General features: G+C 41.2%; 1 protein-coding gene across 4 annotated transcripts in view; it reads right to left on the bottom strand.

Annotated features, from left to right (window-relative positions):
- LOC124796334 (FH1/FH2 domain-containing protein 3) overlaps window positions 1-20,690 on the bottom strand; it is a 646,429-nt gene that overhangs the window by 598,671 nt on the left and 27,068 nt on the right. For all 4 annotated transcript variants that reach the window (XM_047260468.1, XM_047260466.1, XM_047260469.1 and 1 more), the window contains exon 5: window positions 9,419-9,494. In XM_047260468.1, the coding sequence (XP_047116424.1) occupies window positions 9,419-9,494 (76 nt within the window). The remainder of the gene's footprint in view (window positions 1-9,418; window positions 9,495-20,690) is intronic.

Here is a 20,690-nt window from a genome sequence, read left to right as displayed (position 1 = left end):
GTAGAACTGGAATAGGAAGAGATTCTCTATGCGAACTGGTTGTAAGGCTGAATATATGTTGGGTTATTTTATGTCGTTCTTACTGTTTCGTTATGACCTTCAACGTTAACCATACAAAAATAAGTCGTATACATGACTCTTTGCGACTCCCTCCAAACCACAGAAAATGCAAAAGGTATTGCATTCCTCTTCCCATTTTTCCACAGTCTCAGTCGCTCAAGAAATGTATGGTATACGTTGTATGATGCCCAGCTTTTGTCTTGATCATCAAGCCTTATATTGAAGTACGTGTAGTAGACATTTATCACAAAATTATTAATGTCCTATCTTTGCCTGGCAATTACGTAGCTACAGCAAAATAATAGAATATGTTTGTGTTATTTAATCACCCAATGGAGCTCATTTTTAAGAAAATATAAAGCAATATTTAGCAGCGCAGACATAACCTCACAACACTATACTATGTCAACAATGAACTAAAGTTTCCCACCTAACAGCCAGATGGGTGAGGCAAGTGTGGCCAAATACTCCATCTTACGAAAATAAAATTTCCCTTACCAGTAATAAAATTTCTCTGTATGGAACATAGGCTGAAATGAAAAATGAACAAACGTGCGCAGCTCGACCCTATGACTAAATCGAGATATTCTTTTTAAACAAAGCCGTGTATACCCCCAGAACCTAAAGTACGATTAACTGCAGGTGAAGACGCAACTGCTTTGTTCGTATGAATTGCTGTTAGGAAGAGAAACTACGCAGCAGTAACCGTTAGGTACCGTCGCGTAAGCACGTTTTTTTTACAAATCAAGTGAACTCATTTTTCATTTCAACCTAAGTTCCATAAAGAGAAATTTCTGAAAATGTACGTTGGAGCACGGTATTGCAAGGTAGTGAATTACAGACTTTGGGAAAACGGGAACGGCAGAGAATAAAAGGATCTGAGGTGTAGTACTAGAGAAACATTTTGAAATTTATGTGATAAGGTATGGAATAAAGAGGTTCTCCGCGGAATCGTTGGGGAAAAGAGTGTGTGGAAGACACTAACAAGAAGAAAGAACAGGATGATAGGACATGTTTTTCTCCCCTCCTTCTCCTCAAAAATTTAGGAAGAAGACAGAAACTTTACAAAGTTTAATAATTTGCTCACATTAGTTTCATCATGCACTAAACAGGAGTGCAAATCCTCTGACAAATAAATGAATACATCTTTTTAATCGTTCCACGCAGTTACAATACGATACGCGGTACTTACATAGTAAAGTCTGAAAGATACAAGACTGTCAGTCGTTCTGCCGGGTAAACCAGCCATGCGACATCGGCTAGTGGTCTACGTAACAGTATTCGTAGGCTTATGTCCACTAAATGAAGTTTTGTTTCTGGTGAGAGGACTTCAATGACCACGGCTTGTTATTTATTACTTCCAGTCCCTCATTCCTCTAATCGCAAATGCCTTGTTTCCACAACACTGCAGAATTGAGGAAAAGAAATTTTATACTGTCACAAGTTGTTCGGTACAGGTGTTCTGTTAGTTCGCCCCTACAGTATTCTTAATTTTTATCAGGAGAACGAGGGAACCTCAGATAATTTAAAGCACATGAATAAATTAAATGGCAGCGACGGCGGAGAAGGAAGACTTCGGAACGGCGTAGCTGGCAGATGAGGCAACCCTCCTTTCTGGGATTAAATGAGAAGGGAACCACTGCCTTGTGGTGGAGGAGAAACTCCAAAGGCTAAGGGAGACAGCCCCAACAGAAAATCCTTTCTTGCGTTAGGCCTAGCAAGCCAGTAGGAAAGTCTTCATATATTGCTTTCAAAACAGACGAGCCTCGGAACGAACCACTCAGGATATAACCCCACTGCTTCTTCAAGTCTGGTGCGAATGATGGGAGACCTGATGATATTCATCAGTACAAGAAGATGAAACCAACTGGACTAAAAAATAACCTAAATATTGGCACCTGTAATATATTAACCCTGGAAAAATGGAAGAAATGACAGATGTACTAACAAGAGAGGAAGTTAGATATATTGGGATTAGGCGAAACAAAGTGGAAGGGAAAAGGTGAGAAGAATTTGAGAGGAGGAGGAAAACTGTACTGGAGTGAGAATAACAGGTATGGATAAAATGGTGTGACAGTGATGGTGAATAAGAACATACAAAGCTGTATTGAAAGTGTGAGGTATATATCAGACAGGATCATAATCTTAAACCTGAGATTCCAAAAAGAAACACTAAAAGTAATCCAGATTTATGCACCTCAAGTGGGATGTAACGAAGAAGAGAAGATGGACTTTGAAAATGTGTTAGAAAACCATATAGAGAGTGCTAATATAATGATGGGAGATTTTAATGCACAGGTAAGCAAAGACAGAAAGGGATTTGAGCAAGTATTGGGATGTTTTGGATATGGAGGCAGAAATGAAGAAGGGGAAAGGTTCCTCGATTTGTGCCAGAGGAATGGAATGAAAATCGCAAACAGCTGGTTTATGAAGAGAGAAAGTCATGTTATCACCATATACAGTTGGGATGGAAGAACCAAGAGTGTAATTGATTATATTCTAGTAGATAGGGAATGGGGAGAGAAAGTAACAAATGTGAAGGTAATTCCAAGTGTGAATGCAGATGGAGACCATAGATTACTGGTGGGACAATGGAAAATGAATCAGTGTGTGAAAAATAGAAAACAGAAGAAACTTATGAGGATACGGGATTGGAAACTGAAGGAGAGTGAATGTGCTGAGAAGTACAAAGTATTAATCACACAAAAATTTCCAAAAGAAGTTTTCTGCGATGTAGAAAAAGAATGGAGTTTATTCAAAGACACTTTAGTCGAAGCAGCACAAAAATTATGTGGCAGAACATCTGGAAAGGAAAAAATAAGACAGACAAGTTGGTGGGATGATACCACAATCCAAGCAGTTAGAAGAAAAAAATGGAGCATGGAAAAAGTGGTGGAAAACTAAAAATGACGAAGACCATAAAAGATATATAGAGAAAAAGAAGAAGTGCAAAGAAACAGTGGAAACAGCAAAGAAAAAGGCATGGGAAGAGTTTACAGAAAAACTTGAAGAAGATGTGAAGAGCAATAAGAAAATGTTCTATAAAATGATGAAAAATAAAAGGAAGGCTTCTGAAGTACCAGTAAAGATGGAAACAGAGGACGGTACCATTATTGAAGATCCAGGGAATATAAAAGATCTCTGGAAAGAACATATTAAGAAGCTGTTAAACACTGAGGAGCAGGTACATGAGGAAACAACAAATAATGGAGAAATTGAGAGAAGTTGGGAAGCAGAATTAGGACAAATTACACGGGAAGAAATGGAAAAAGCTGTGAAGAAGATGAATTGGTGGGGGGGGGGAAGGTCACAGGACCTGGTGAAGTATCAGTGGACATGACAAGAGCAGCGAGTCCAATGGGAATGCAGTGGCTGTATAGAGTACTATCAAGCGTGTGGAGAAATAGTACAATACCTGACGACTGGAGAACAGGAGACATTGTTCCCATCTTCAAGAAAGGCAATAATAGACTTTGTAAAAACTACAGAGGAATAACCCTTATGAGTCATACAGCCAAGATTTTTGAAAGAATTTTACAAAATCGAATAAGTGAAAAGATAGAAAAGGAGCTGAGTGAAGAACAGCATGGGTTTAGGAAAGGAAGAAGCACGATCAACCTGATATTTTCTATCCGTCAACTGATGGAAAAAAGTTGGGAGTATAACAAAAGGGTGATAATGGTTTTTATAGACATAGAAAAGGCGTATGACTCAGTTAACAGGGAAAGACTCTGGGAAGAAATGAAGAAGATAGATATAGTAGATGGATACATTAATGTAATAAAGACAATGTACAGAGGACACAATTGTAGAATTAGAACACCATTGGGAAACTCTGAATACTTCGAAATAAGACAAGGACTTAAGTAATGAAGTCTTCTATCATCTGCACTTTTTAATGTTGTGATGGAGGGAATGAATAGGGCAGTTAAAGATATAGTAAAACAAAAAGACAAAAAGATGATTTTTGCGGATGATATGGTGATATGGGGTGATAAAGAGGTAGATGTACAGTTATAGCTTGATGCGTGGAAGGAAATAATGAAAAGGTATGGATTAAAAACAAATAAAGATAAGAGTAAAGTAATGGTATTTGGAAGAGAGAAAGAGATCAACGGAAATATTACCTTGAATGGAGAACCCCTCAAAATGGTAGAAAGTTTCACTTATTTAGGGAGTGAAATATCTGAGGATGGAAGAATAACTAACGAAGTTAATAGGAGGCTACAGAAGGGAGGCAATTTCTACCAAACAATAAAACACCTGGTTTGGAATAAGGAAGTTTCAAAAAAAGCAAAACTCCTTATGTATAAGAATTATTACTTCCCTATTTTCACCTATGGTGGAGAAACATGGACAATGACAGAAAGGAACTTAAGCAGACTGCAAGCAGGAGAAATGAAATTTCTCAGAGCAGTTAAGGGAAAAACAAAAATGGACAGAATAAGGAATGTAGAGATTAGAAAGGACCTTAAACAAGAAAGTATGAGAAAAGAAATTGAAAAAAAGAGATTAAGATGGTATGGGCATGTTAAGAGGATGCATGGGCAGAGACTCCCCAAAATTATGCAATAACTAAAGATGGATGGGAAAACACCTAGAGGGCGCCCAAGAACACGGTGGAAAATGGGAGTGAGAATATCTGTAGAAAGGAGAGATGTGACCTGGCAGCAAGTGGAAGAAGAAAAGTGGTGGGAGGACCGAGCCAAATGGAGAGGACTCGTCAGCACCCAGACTCGGCAGTAGCTGGAGCGGGATTCGGATATAGATAGAATAAATTAACCCTTTAAGTGACAAATTTTTTCCCGAGTTAACAATGAAATACTTCTCAGTGTTTACTATGTGGGGATAGTAATGAATAAAACTGATCATTTATTATTTACTGCTATGGCAACCATGTGCTATGGGATCGTAAATATTCATACAAATAACTCAGGAGAAAAATCTGTACATAGTAAACAATGGCACTTCCAGTGGTATGTAGATTTATCACTGTCGCTTAAAGTGTTAATACAGTAGCATTTGATCAGGTAGGAAAAGTTATCGACTATATACGATCTCGTGCTTTATTATTCCACGGGTAATGGAATTATGAAAAACATTCGGGAAAGACGACTCATTTGCTGTTGCTTTTTACCATGAACGTAAACGAATATTAATGTATGATATTCCATTTAAAAATCGTAAAAAAAGCGGCTTAAAATGTATCTCGGTGTCCTGGATTTCCTGTATGTCTTCGAACATAAAAATAATCAAACTTCCTTCAGTAATATAGAGGTAACCCTCTCCTTTGTAGGCAGTGACGTTACTATGGTACACATCTACTGATAAGTGGTTGATCTCCAACCAGGCCAGTACTAATTACAGGGGAAAAAATAGAAATAAAGTCCCATGCTTCTTGACAGAGCGTAGGGGAGACCCGCACCGCCGTACTAGGTAAGGTCCTTATGGAGGTGGTTTTCCGTTGCCTTAGTCCGACCGTAATGGGGCTGAATGATGTTGATGAAGACGACACAACACAACCCAGTCATCTCGGGGCAGGTGAAAATCCCTGATCACGCCGGTAATCGAACCCGGGACCCCGTGCTCAGGAACCGAGAACGCTACCGCGAGACCATGAAATGCGGACACTAATTACACAGAGCAGTATCAATGTCTGCGGATTCAAGATGAAAGGTTATTAACGATAAGTGAATGAATTCTGCTACTTTGGAAGAAACGCAATGCATGGCGAAAGAAGGAAAGAGGACATATGACGCAGATTAGCGGAGGCAAAGAGGGCATTTCCTAGCCAAAAGGAGTATATTACTATCATAGGTCTTAACTTGAGGAAGAAATTTCTGAGAATTTTCTTTTGGACCACAGCAGACATTAGAATTTAAACATTGGCTCTGTGAAAGTTGGCAGAGAGAGAACAGGGACGTTTGAAATATGGTACCGCAGAACTAGGATGAATTGTAGAATTAGCGAAAAAGGAATACATATAAACCACTCATTAGAACAGTGGTTCACATTGTTTCTGACACTGTTACTCCCGAGTGCAATCAGATATTAGCTGGTACCACCCATCCCCTCGCCGCTCTGCCACCTTCCATCATCATCATCATCATCATCATCATCATCATCATCATCATCAATAATGACTCCTAATTAAACTTTCGAATGAAAAAGAGTTTTCTTTGAATGCTTTCGTTTTTAAATTGGCGAAAGACGAGTGATATTTAGTTTTCGTAGTTGTTTTACTGAAACTCGAGCTAATGAATAAGTGAGAAAGTGGTGCTGCTTATTTCTATCGAACGTTTTTAAATGAGTGATGAAGTCATTCAAACTGCGTCGCGAATGGTACCTACAACTCCTTCTCAGAAAATAAAGATAACTATCCGTATTGAGGATAGGTATTTGTTACCAAACATGCTTCTCCGGAACCACTCATCTCACTAGTGACACTTGCTTCACCCACACCCGCAGCGCCGTTCAAAATCAACCAAATTAAAATCTGTGTACTGTATTTTGGTCTCCTCTCTGTAAATCGCTTGGTTGCTGGAAACTTGGAAGAGTTCAAGTTGATAATGCTGTGTCTGACCACTGCCAGCAATGATGATGATAATAATAATAATAATAATAATAATAATAATAATAATACAGTCTAGGTACTACAGTAGTGTTGTAGCCATTAAATAGTTGCTATTGTGTTGTACTGTCGATTAGTTCGTTTATTGTTGCGAAGTGAGTAATGAATCACTTCCTGGTCCATTTCGGGAATTACCTTCAGCTCTGAGAAGACACCTTTATGAGATATTTAAGCATATGTGATTTATAAGTTTCAATTTTACTGTCATAGATGCATGGTAGAAAGAATGTGTGTCGTGTATGAGAGGAAGATACAAGCTGTAACTTCCACCATATTGTGCTATGCATTAATGATAGTATTAAAAATTATTGGGCACTTACGTAATCAGAATTACGGTCTTACTAAATGGTGATAACAGTGATGATCTTTTAAAAACACTTTAGTTTCGTGACCAGAACACAATTGAATCTTTTTGTTTTTACCGCTCAGAAATTACGTTGTCCACTTCAGGGGATGATTACCACAGGTTGGGAACCATTGCACAAGAAAAAGGAGCACCATGCTGCGTTAAGGAAGATATCAGGCAAAAACTTCCATGCTACCGATGGGAGGAGTGGAGCGCAAGAATTGTTGGAGACAGTAGATATTGGAATACAAACAACAAGTAAATGAGAACGTTGCGTGGTGTTAATCTGAGATACAGAAATAGGCACAGGAGAGGAAGGCGTGGCGGGTCATGAAACAAGGCTGTACAACATTTTTGCACAAAAGCCAATACTGACATTGTGGGATGGCACATCGGGCTGTGTATGTACCGATCTTATTATTATCTGGCGACCTACATGACTTAGTATTTTATGAGCCCTCAGTAGACTAGCTGTAGTAAGTGCGCGACGAGTAGCCTGCCGACCCCCCAAGTACGGACCGTCAGCACCATTCGGAACACTTCGTGTCGACTGTTCTCTGTTTCAGGTTGCTACCGCCCTCAGTGACACCAAAGTTGAAATACTGCAAAGACGGTTTCACAAACGCAACAAATGTGTCGCCACACCGAGTAGCATATTGCAGTTGCATGTGTGAACTCCCAGTTTTTAGTGGCGCAACTTAATAGACGCCACTTTTGTCATTGCACAAAAAGTTCAGCTTGGTTGTACTTTGTTGGGCCACTTCCTTTCCATCACATGTCCCTGGTGGTAGTATTTCGAAACAAGCATTTTGTCGCAGTTATCGTGGACAACTGCTGCTGTACTCCATTCGATCTCAGTATGTTTTCATTTTTTTTCTGAAAACAGTGAAAACAATGGTCAACAGATACACTTTCACAGCTTCTGGAACTACAAGAACAGCAAGCTATGTCTGATTTTCTGCAGCAATGTGTGTGTGTGTGTGTGTGTGTGTGTGTGTGTGTGTGTGTGTATGTGTGTGTGTGTGTGTGTGTGTGTGTGTGTGTGTGCAAACCAGTGGCGTAGTGGCGTATTCCAAAATCTTAAAATATTTTTGGACGAATAAATAAATAAACTTAATACGTGTAACCAAAAAAAAAACGAGTCGTATAAACTTCATGATATAAACGAATACAATAAGATTCTAAAATCTTGGAAGAGTAGCATCTCTCCAGATGACATTTACATGCCAGCTGTTGGTTAGTTTGCAACTGCAGGCAGTATTTTCGTCTCTGAGTGTTATTTCTTTTAAAAATGTGTTTGTGGACCCTGATTTATCCTTGTGCGAATCAATTTTCGGATTCAACATTTGAGGTTTCCTCTTCCGTATATTTAACTCCTGTCACAGCTGTAATGCCTCAGCCTGCACTGTATCATTAATACGAGCCCATACGATTTCGGGTGCCGCCATAGTGAAAACTGTGCAACGACATAGAACTTATGGTGTCCGGTGTGAACAATAACTCACTATGCAACTACAGGAAGTCACAAGCTGTGGCGCCACATTAGTTGCGTGTGTGAACCTGGCTTGATTGTCTGACGAAGTGTTTCGTTGACTGTGTGAGCGGATAAATCAATGTTTAGTAAATGTTTTGAATGCCATTTTTCTTCTGCTCATTGTGGTTTATCACAATAGTCTTAATTTAATATCATATTCCTTGCTACAATTATGTACCGCATTTGAAGACGACCATCTCTGTAATGTGCATTCACGAATCCGTATTACTTTAGTGTCAAAATTTATACCACAGCAGCTGATCGGCATGAGTCGCCCACGCCAGTGAGTTGGCAATACTGGTAGACAAACAATAAAACGTTCCTCCTCCCACACCCTCCGCAGTGGCCGCACTACATACCCTCAGCTCCTGAGGTAAGCCACCAACTTTATTTAGCTCACGGGCGACTTCAGAAACGTCATTTACAATTAAGCACGTCCTGAAATATTATTGTCTCTGTAAGTATTTTTTTGTTATGAGCAGGAGAACTATACCCTCAGGAAGCCTTTAACGTTAGTTGATGTTCTTGGATTCAGCTGTTAGTTGCTAGATGCATATTATTACAAAGCAGGTTGACCGCAGGCTGCACGAATATTTGAATCAGGTCGCACTTTGACGACAACTGCCGTAGACAAATGCCCCTTTCCCCACCCCCTCTGCCCCCACCATAGCCTTATAGAAAAGTGCACTTGGACTGTAGCATGATATCAATATGTACAAAGAAAGTTAAAAACGTGAAAATGTTGTGTTGCTTCTCAAATTATGTACCAAAAAGTCCTGTCAACGATAAAAGATGTAACTTATGGCCGAAGGTACTTCAGTAGTGTATACTAGTGTGGTATACTGACCTGCGACGCACGATGGTGGGCCTCTGGGCGGAGCTGTCGTGCAGTCGCACCGACGCGGCGTCCACCTCCTCCACGTCTGCCAACACAACACAGACAACACACGCTTTACTGTCCACGCTCCAGAGTCCAAAACGAAAACACAGCACAGTATCTCTTCCACAGAACTAGCCGACTCTACAGTGTAACTCCGTAATGGTGCTACAGACTTCCGAGGGTGGCAGAGAAGAGTAAATATATCAATTTGAGTCAAGGGACCCAATTCCGGAAACGACTGAAACGAAAGCTATAAGTGAAAATCATTCTGATACCTCTGACAGCCGGCCGGTGTGGTTGAGCGGTTCTGGGCGCTTCAGTCTGGAACCGCGCGACCACTACGGTCGCAGGTTCGAATCCTGCCTCGAGCATGGATGTGTGTGATGTCCTTAGGTTAGTTAGATTTAAGTAGTTCTATGTTGTAGGGGTCTGATGACCTCAGATGTCCCATAGTGCTCAGAGCCACTTGAACCATTTGAGCCTCTGATATTGGACCTCTTCTACTGCAAGCTCTTTGCTTTTCATATTTTGGTAGGGACAAAACCAACAAAATATGTCCAGTAAACATGGTCTGTTAAGCATATACCTTAAGAACTACGAGAACTTGTTCATCTTTGATACTGTGAAACACATCTCTTCTACAAAACTAGTGCTCGTAGCTCTTAAGGTATGCATTTTAGAGCCCGTGTTTACTAAGTTTGGTCTACATTACCTCTTCTTAAAATATGGAAAGCAAAGAGGTTGCAGATATCAGAACGATTTTCATTTATAACTTCCGACTCTGTCTTATCCAGATCAGGGTCCCTTACCTCCAATTGATACATGTACTCTTCCATCATCCCCGGAAGTCTGTAACATCATCACAGAATCACTCTACGTAAAATCAGAAAAAAAGACTAAATAGAGCGCGGTAACCAATTCATAGTTCGACTAATGTCAGCTCCTGGTAGACACGATTGATTGGTGGAATTCCAACATGACATTGGTGGAAAGAAAATGCTCCGTAGAACGGAAGACGAAGAGACCAGATAAATTAATGAACGAACGGTCTGAATTTAATACATTAGTAGCGTATTGCGCTATCAAAAGAAATGATTTGATTCGAACCCAACACATTCAGCTGTTGGCAATATGTCAAGTGGAATGTGGCAGCAACTATTATACACTGATGTTTCTGAAAGTAACTTTAAAATATATTAAATACTGTTCAGAGCTCTTCTATGAACTCCTGATACTAAAATGCAAAAACTATATAATAACCTAAGACAGATTTTACCTTTCTATACACCTATTTAAATTGTTCATTGTTAAGTGTTGAAGATCGGCAAATTGGTACAATGTTGAATGCAGAAATTAGTGGAAATGATATGAATGAAGAAACCTCTTCATTCAGACATGTACTGTGAAGAAATTACCTCAGCGAAGAAGAGTAGTAGAGAGTCTGGGGATGTGAGCCAGAGGAAGAAAGATAATTAGGCTGCTGGATGACACTCAAAAAGGTCGAATTTGGTGGCCGGTTAAGAAAGAAGGAAGACAAATGTGAACAAAAATATGTAATGTAAAGCTCTCAGAAGGCTACCTTTTACATTGCGAGTTATGTTAGAGTGTTTGCATGCAGGGTGATTCAACTGCCTCTACCTCTAAGTTCTCTGCAACCCACAACACTTTCAAAAACCACACGCGAGAGATTAATATTCTCTCGCTCGCTACGTGCCAACTAATATTAACACAGAAAAAATGAACAGGACCTTCCTGTAGGAAATTTAAAGTAGTTAAATTCGGTATTGTGATAAGTTTTCGCTGGTGGCCACAGTTATCGACTTACTCGAGAATAACGGGTTTGAAAATCGCTTCTGTAGATTTTTCTCGAATAATTCGAAAATTACGGCCTCTACTGGAAACTTGTTCCAGTACAAAATTTAACTACATTAAACTCCCTACAAAAAAGGTTCTGTTCGTTTTTTCTCTGTAGTTCTAGTACTTTGAGCATAGTGAGAAAGAGAAAATGAGAGTCTTGCTTGTGGTATTTGAAGGCATTGCGGGTTGTATAAAATCCATATCTAGAGGTGGCTGAATCACTTAGTTAAAGTACTAGGCACCAACTGTACCAGCTGTCACATTCAGCGGTCGCGCGGTTCCAGACTGTAGCGCCTATAACCGCTCGGCTACACCGGCTCTCCTGGATGAGACCTCACTAATAAGTGTCAAATGCAGGCCTATGGACATCACCGCGGTTCCACCACATGAATCCTCGGTAGCAACTAAACCTTTCCCACACTGACAACAGAACTTTGCCTGATGGTCATCATGCAAGCGCTGTTCTGACGGGACTCGAGCTCTATATTATTGCCGTTCGGCATAGTAGCTCTTGTACGCTCATGCAAGATACAGAGTGTTAGTTACCAACATTTTATTACTACAGGACCCTTACCAGGGTGGATAATATAAGAGAGAGAGAGAGAGAGGGGGGGGGGGGGAGAGAGAGAGAGAGAGATGTGGCAGACGCTACAAGAGAGCTAGTAGTGCATGACGAAGAGGTTTACTTTAAACTTTGTAGAGCGTTCTGCTTCCTCCCATGTACAGTCGTGGACAAAACGAGCGAGACACCTCGCCTTTTCGTTATGCTGATCCGCACAGCTTTAAAGTCTGCTCCACAGCATAACTGGCAAGGCTACCAACATACTATGCAAGTTCGTTCAGCTGATGCGCTGAGATAGCTAGCACTGGCGAAACTCGCGCTTCGAAGACGCCACAGCGTCGTCTGCCACCACTTCGTGGGAAACGAAATACCTCAAATATAAGCCAATGTGTTGTATTCGCATATCTGTGACTATGACTTGGATCTAAAGTGTGGTTATGGATAGTACGTATGCTCAGATTGCGAATCTAACATCATGAAGAAGACAAGGGGAAATGAATTAGGCGTCCTTCCTCTTCCGTAACATCAAATATCTTTTAGTTATTCTTTCTTAAATGAACTGCGCAGAAAATCATTCACCAAAAGTGAATAACTTTTTAGTAACACCAGATGATATTAACAGCTTGCCGGCGCGGGTTAGCCGTGCGCTCAACGGCGTCATATCGCGGACCGCGCGGCTCCTTGCGCCGTCAGTTCGAATCCTTCCCTGGACATGGATGTGTGTTAAGTTAGGTAGGTTTAAGTAGTTCTATGTCTAGGGGACTGATGACCTAAGCAGTTTCGTGGCATAGTTCTTGGAGCCATTTTTTGACCTTTTGTGTAAATTTTCTTTACATAAACGGCCGTACCTTTAGATTGCGTTGACATAGTTCACTTTTTTACACCACCAAGGGACCGTATACCGCAGGAAGTGCGATACATTTCCGCCTATTATGTCCGCTCGTATTCGACGTGAACGTGTTGTAAGAGTTGGGTAGACAGATAGACGGTCAAGAAAGTGAGACTAGTAGGGTTCCGTTTTTACCGATTTACGTGACGAAGTCCTAACAACGAAAATAGCTACCACAGTTACTGAAGATGAGGGACGCATAGTAATTTCCCCTACTATTTATTCGAAATGTTCCAGTTGCAGTCGATACATCAGCATATTAATAGTAGCTACGCTTTCGATCCAAATCACGTTTACAGGAATGCAAATAAAATCCATTTGCCTATACACGTGGTAATTCAGATCCCACTATTAATGCCACCGCGTTTTAGATGTGCGAGCATTCCAATTCCTAGCTACCTTATGGAACACTTCGGCTAATGAACGTTTTCTGGCTGTGGTACGTCTAATGGAGAATTCGAAACATTGTAGAATACGTTTGGCAGCTACGTCACCGTTTATTTCCTGGGATGGTGCAGAATTATACTACTAAATTTACTCGCTAATAACAGTTTTTTGTTATTTCGATAAACATCCCGAATGATTGTCACATAAGCGGTGACATAAAGGTAGACAACTCATGTTTTTGAATCCAGAAAGCTTTATGCAACAGAAACTGCAGATCATTTTGCCATTTTCATTGCGAAATTGCTGGCTTGTTCATGTCTGGGGTAATAATAGAGGGCTGTGTGCCTGGGTTGTCTGCTAGCATAGTGAAAGGTGTTTGCTACTGCAAGGGAGGTCTGGTTTGTTTTCGGTTCTAATCTCGGTGGAGGCAGATAGACTATCAGTAAAGGAATTTTAAGAAATTCTCGTGCCTCCCAGTACGTTTTATTGCTACCTTTATTCTGTACCGGCGCCCTGTGGATGTCGATAAGAAACTCTTGTAGAATTTCATACTTGTTACTCCCTACTTTTTCCGCTTCTGTCAATAATTGAATTGACTTAAGTGTGGCTCTGAATGAAATTTCGTTATGAATCTTCATGCATTGCTAAATTTGCACATTTTCATGGTAGGTCAGAAACGGTAATCCAGTATGACTGGTCTGAACGTTGACACAGACCATTTCGCCGCCGAATGCGTATAATATTTTGCTAATTCGTAACGATCTGGGGTACTTTGTCTTACTAAAACAGTTATGTTATCTCGATAAGCTGAAATTCATTTTTACTAATACAGTTCAGACTAATTAGCGTTTCTTCTTTCATTCATATCTTATATTTACGTGTTGTGGTTAACACACTAATCAGCATTAATATAGTCTTACACATGATTGAAAACAGTCTGACAAATTTCGGATAGTTTTTCAATTTCACGTTTGTGCATAGTATGTTGGTAGCACTTCGTCGCCTAGCCTGTTATGCTGTGTAGCAGACTTTACAGCTGTGCGGATCAGCATAACGAAAAGGCGAGGGGTCTCACTCGTTTTGTCCACGACTGTACGTGTTGTGAAAAGACACGACAGGGTTTCAGAGAAATTAGACCTCATATAAGGTTTAACAACAGTCGTTCATCCCACATACCATTCATGAACTGAAAAATTAAGCAGCGAGATGAAGGAGGTATAAGAAGTACCCTCCGCCACACACCGTAATAGTTGGCTGAGTATAGATATAGAGGTCAATGTAGGTTGGTTTCAAATGTGAAAGTTAATGAATAGCGTGTGAATATATGGTATTGTAGCTTACAGTGTTTCCGTCGTAGGTGGATCCAGCCCTCACTCCTGTTTAATGCGTATATTAACACGTGAAATCGCACTGGTATACCGTAGTTACAAAATCCAGTATCACCAGAAATAATGTGATACCAGTGGCCTTCATAAACTCCTTTCATTTGCCCGCGAAAGGCAAGGGTCCCGAGTTCGAGTCTCGGTCCGGCACACAGGTTTAATCCGCCAGGAAGTTCCCTTCCTTTACCGTTCCCAAGGGGATTTTGAAGCGCTCGTGTGACAATTATAGCGTTCTAAATCGCGTGTCGGCAGTACAGTAGTACTCGTATTTGCCGTGTATTGGATACGGCAATAGCTGTTCTTACGCTCAAATGTCGATAAAGAAAAGAAAATTTTCTGACGAACGCTAATTACAGCCATGTTTGCAACATTTACATGCCCAAAAATAATATTTTGGCAAGCAACTCAACTATGGCAGTTACTTCATTTACATCGACCATGACAACATGTGTAAAAATGTAAAAGCGAAAACATCGACTAAACCTTGAAACAGTACAATTGACACATAATCTGACGAATCATTTTGCTACAGATGTTGCTTATTGCAGGAAGTCATTATTACCTTTCGATAACTTTTAGCTCATTGGAAAGTTCACAGTGAGGAGTAAACACAACGAATTTTAGAGCATGCAGAAGCTGTTTAGATAATATCCATATATTAAAAAGTAAATTGTGTTAAATCGAAATACCGAAACACAACTAATTTTCATAATTAGCGATACTAGCACCATTTTTGGATTTTTATAACACTGAAAAGTCGACATTAAATTTTAATTTCGGTTTTGCGACCATCACAACCCTCACCGAGACCAAATTCCTTCAACAGGAATACTAAATTATATTTTTATAGCTATTGATTGCTACGAAGAAGCAGAAATACTGTCTGATAATTATCAATATATGTTTAATATTTACCATAAATTTGAAAGATTATAGCCGGCCGAAGTGGCCATGCGGTTCTAGGCGCTATAGTCTGGAACCGGGCGACCGCTCCGGTCGCAGGTTCGAATCCTGCCTCAGGCATGGGTGTGTGTGATGTCCTTAGGTTAGTTAGGTTTAATTAGTTCTAAGTTCTAGGCGACTGATGACCTCAGAAGTTAAGTCGCATAGTGCTCAGAGCCATTTGAACCATTTTGAAAGATTATTAATAACCTGCGCAAGGAAATTAAAGTGTGAAAGTTAATTGACTTTGGACCAAGTGCGAATTGGTTTGACACAAGTAACAGGAGGGGAAGTCGATGTCGAGATGTGTTCGGAGAGAGACATTTTTATAGATCCTCGTCATGCTGTATTGTTGCGCATTGTTGTACTTATGTTGCAACTTTAATGATTCTAAAGAAAATATGAGGAACAAGAAACTTAAATAAATAATGACAATTATCAAAACCAGCAGGTAGTCCTTTTATTTATAGCAGTTAAGTTCATCGTGCAAGTTAATGCAAGGCTGAGGTTGTGAGCCGGAGATACCGACTGCGCAGTTTCTACTTCTACGTGAGCATCAAGAACAAAGCTAAGTATTCTGTACTTACTTGTTTTCTAGAACAGAAACAGGGAGCGCAGGGCGGAACACACGTCAGGGGTGTCGGCACATCCTAATTACAGTCGCGAATTCGAGTAACTGTCACATAGTCTAACAACGAACCGCTTACGCCAGAGAGAAACAAAATGCGACGGAGTGCAGGGGCTGCACTGGCGTCGCTGTGATTTGCCGAGTGGCTCTACAGATGTCGACATGGCCGATTGCCGGGATTAAAGCTAATTACGCCCGCGCGTCCGTTACTACACTTGCAGTGCTGGCAGCGGGCAGCGGGCCCTGCCTTAACCAGACACGTCCCGCAATTTCCTCGCGTCGTAAACTAGACTGCTGCGTAGCGCCTATCTGTAAACAGCCTAGTGAGACAGACGGAGAAGTCGGCAGGGCGAGGCAAAGGAAACAGCAGGCGACGGCCAAGGGCGATCTTTCACAGCTGTTGGTGCGACACCAACAAGAGAACCGTACGAATTTCCTCTCTCCAACCTGATTCGTACTGACATGGCGTGTAAGGTACGACTAGGACTTAGCGTAAACAGGAAGACGCAACTCTCAACCGTTTTTGAGAAAACCGAGTTTGAAAATTATAGGTGTACCTACGCTTTATGCTTTGTAGGGCCGCTAGTGTAATGTGAATTCTGCAAAACTGTCATATAAGAAATAACTCAATACACAGTTACTTGCAGATTTCCGTTAAAAAGATAGAAATACGAATGTCTTGTAACGTGTATACTTATTTTGAACATGAGTTCCTTTTCTGATATTATGTGAAACTGTTAAAAGCTAAATAAATATCTTTAAAAAAAACAGCGTCCGCTGCTGAGCGAGTAAGCCCTTAGTTTGATAAAGTGAGGTCTCTGGATCGAATCTCGCTGCTGGTATTTTTTATTCTCACGTAATTCTAACAACAGGTTTATTTTGACCATGCAAGGTAGCGATATTTAGTCATTAATTTACTCTTTCATGATCTTTAACACGAAAACGAGAGGAAATGCTTTTTTTCTTAAGGAGATTGTAAATGAAAACATGATACACAAGAACTTAGAATCAAATCGGTGCAGTAATTTTATTTGTATTATTGTATCTACATTTGTTAAAAGTATAATGCTTAAAGTATGCAGTACTGCTCGAATCTTAATGATGCTGATCATAACAATACGGAATCCTGTAGTTATCGCGATATACAGCAGATGTAATGAACGCCGAATTTTTGTATGTCCATTTTTTTTCTGTGTCTATTGCAAGACAGATTTGGTTCACATTCACAAATGGTTCTCAGGTGTCACACATTTTCGTGGCGAACCTCACGTAACTAAGCGTAGCAACAAACATTGGGTTGGATAACTCACAAATAGAATTAATACCGGCAGTATAATGGAAATGCCAAGTGCCTAGGGTCTCCCGTCGGGTAGACCGTTCGCCTGGTGCAAGTCTTTCGAGTTGACGCCACTTCGGCGACTTGCGTGTCGATGGGGATGAAATGATGATGAAACACACTACACCCAGTCATCACGAGGCAGAGAAAATCCCTGGCCCCGCCGGGAATCGAACCCGGGACCCCGTGCGCGGGAAGCGAGAACGCTACCGCAAGATCACGAGATGCGGACATACCGGCAGTGAGATTCGATCTAGAGACCTCAGGCTTATGAAACTAAGCGCATACTCGAATGGCTGCGGACTCCCTGCATATTAGCTACCACGCAAAGTATACAGGGTGTTACAACAAGGTATGGCCAAACTTTCAGGAAACATTCCTCACACACAAATAAAGAAAAGATGTTATGTGGACATGTGTCCGGAAACGCTTATCTCACTTCCCGCGCCCGGGTTCCCGGGTTCGATTCCCGGCGGGGTCAGGGATTTTCTCTGCCTCGTGATGACTGGGTGTTATGTGATGTCCTTAGGTTAGTTAGGTTTAAGTAGTTCTAAGTTCTAGGGGACTGATGACCATAGATGTTAAGTGGTTGTGGTGGTGGTTAGTGTTTAACGTCCCGTCGTCAACAAGGTCATTACAGACGGAGCGCAAGCTCGGGTTAGGGAAGGATTGGGAAGGAAATCGGCCGTGCCCTTTCAAAGGAACCATCCCGGCATTTGCCCGAAACGATTTAGGGAAATCACGGAAAACCTAAATCAGGATGGCCGGAGACGGGATTGAACCGTCGTCCTCCCGAATGCGAGTCCAGTGTGCTAACCACTGCGCCACCTCGCTCGGTAGATGTTAAGTCCCATAGTGCTCAGAGCCATTTGAACCATTTTTTTGGAAACGCTTAATTTCCATGTAAGAGCTCATTTTAGTCTCGTCAGTATGTACTGTACTTCCTCGGTTCACCGCCAGTTGGCCCAATTGAAGGAAGGTAATGTTGACTTCGGTGCTTGTGTTGACATGCGACTCATTGCTTTACAGTACTAGCATCAAGCACATCAGTACGTAGCATCAACAGGTTAGTGTTCATCACGAACGTGGTTTTGCAGTCAGTGCAATATTTACAAATGCGGAGTTGGCAGATGCCCGTTTGATGTATGGATTAGCACGGGGTAATAGCCGTGGCGCGGTACGTTTGTATCGAGACAGATTTCCAGAACGAAGGTGTCCCGACAGGAAGACGTTCGAAGCAATTAATCGGCGTCTTAGGGAGCACGGAACATTCCAGCCTATGACTCGCGACTGGGGAAGACCTAGAACGACGAGGACACCTGCAATGGACGAAGCAATTCTTCGTGCAGTTGCGTCAGAGAAGTTGCTGCTGTACAAGGTAACGTTGCCACGTCACTGTATGGAGAGTGCTACGGGAGAACCAGTTGTTTCCGTACCATGTACAGCGTGTGCAGGCACCATCAGCAGCTGATTGGCCTCCACGGGTACACTTCTGCGAATGGTCCATCCAACAATGTGTCAATCCTCATTTCAGTGCAAATGTTCTCTTTACGGATAAGGCTTCATTCCAACGTGATCAAATTGTAAATTTTCACAATCAACATGTGTGGGCTGACTAGAATCCGCACGCAATTGTGCAATCACGTCATCATCACATATTTTCTGTGAACGTTTGGGCAGGCATTGTTGGTGATGTCTTGATTGGGCCCCATGTTCTTCCACCTACGCTCAATGGAGCACGTTATAATAGTTTCATACGGGATACTCTACATGTGGTTGATGCACGATGGAGCTCCTGCACATTTCAGTCGAAGTGTTCGTACGCTTCTCAACAACAGATTCGGTGACCGATGGATTGGTAGAGGCGGACCAATTCCATGGTCTTCACGCTCTCCTGACCTCAACCCTCTTGACTTTCATTTATGGTGGCATTTGAAAGCTCTTGTCTACGCAACCCCGGTACCAAATGTAGTGACTCTTCGTGGTCGTATTGTGGACGGCTGTGATACAATACGCCATTCTCCAGGGCTGCATCAGCGCATCAGGGATTCCATGCGTCGGAGGGTGGATGCATGTATCCTCGCTAACGGAGGACATTTTGAACATTTCCTGTAACAAAGTGTTTGAAGTCACGCTGGTACGTTCTGTTGCTGTGTGTTTCCATTCCATGATTAATGTGATTTAAAGAGAAGTAATAAAATGAGCTCTAACATGGAAAGTAAGCGTTTCCGGACACATGTCCACATAAGATATTTTATTTCTTTGTGTGTTAGGAATGTTTCCTGAAAGTTTGGCCGTACCTTTTTGTAACACCCTGTATAAGCACACCTAAAATTTTCAAATTCGATTTTTTCGATAAGGATGAGAGCTGCATCTCCCTATCTAAACATTTTGAAGTCTTAGTCGTGCCCTACGCACCTTGTCAATACGAATCAAATCGTTGAGAGAGCAGTTCGTATGGTCCCCTTGCAAACGAAAAACTCTTTCCTTCCAGGGAAGGATACATTAGTACCTGTTGAAGAAAGGAAGTTCGCAGTGATTTATGGTGTCCCAGTTTAGATGTTTTAACTGCTGATCAGTTACGTGCTAACAGTAGGTAATGTGCGTGTGAAGAAATCTAGGGTTCCATGCAATATACATTGATACTTGCTGACATCATTAGAGAAAACTTGGATTCGACAAGTATTGAAAATGCACTCTGTTTTCGAACTGTCTGTTATGCAAGCTTATTTCTCTTGCGGACGTAAAAGATTGGTTATTTATGTTTAGTAATTCCTACGAACCTATTGTAAAGCCAAGTACAGTACTGTGAAACTTGTTATCACTGAGGAATAAAAAGTGTAACTAAAGGAATTTGTGATGTCCGCGTACATGTTTGCAGTAAATATTTATGTCTTACTTCTTAACAAAAAAATGGCTCTGAGCACTATGGGACTTAACAGCTATGGTCATCAGTCCCCTAGAACTTAGAACTACTTAAACCTGACTAACCTAAGGACAGCACACAACACCCAGTCATCACGAGGCAGAGAAAATCCCTGACCCCGCCGGGAATCGAACCCGGGAACCCGGGCGCGGGAAATTTCTTAACAGAAGGAACGTGTTTGAGAAACTTGATGGTAGATTTCACATTGTACTGCGTTTTCCATTCTGTCTGGTGAGATTAACTTTCGGAATAACTTGTAGTTATTAGTCTCTTATGTGAAATCGAACCTGCACTTTGGTATTAAAGTATGAGTGGTCCATTATAGATTCT

The sequence above is a fragment of the Schistocerca piceifrons genome, chromosome 4, assembly GCF_021461385.2.
Source record: "Schistocerca piceifrons isolate TAMUIC-IGC-003096 chromosome 4, iqSchPice1.1, whole genome shotgun sequence".
Taxonomy (NCBI): Eukaryota; Metazoa; Arthropoda; class Insecta; order Orthoptera; family Acrididae; genus Schistocerca; species Schistocerca piceifrons.
Note: the sequence above shows the minus strand (reverse complement) of the source record. Positions and strands in the feature narration are given on the sequence as shown.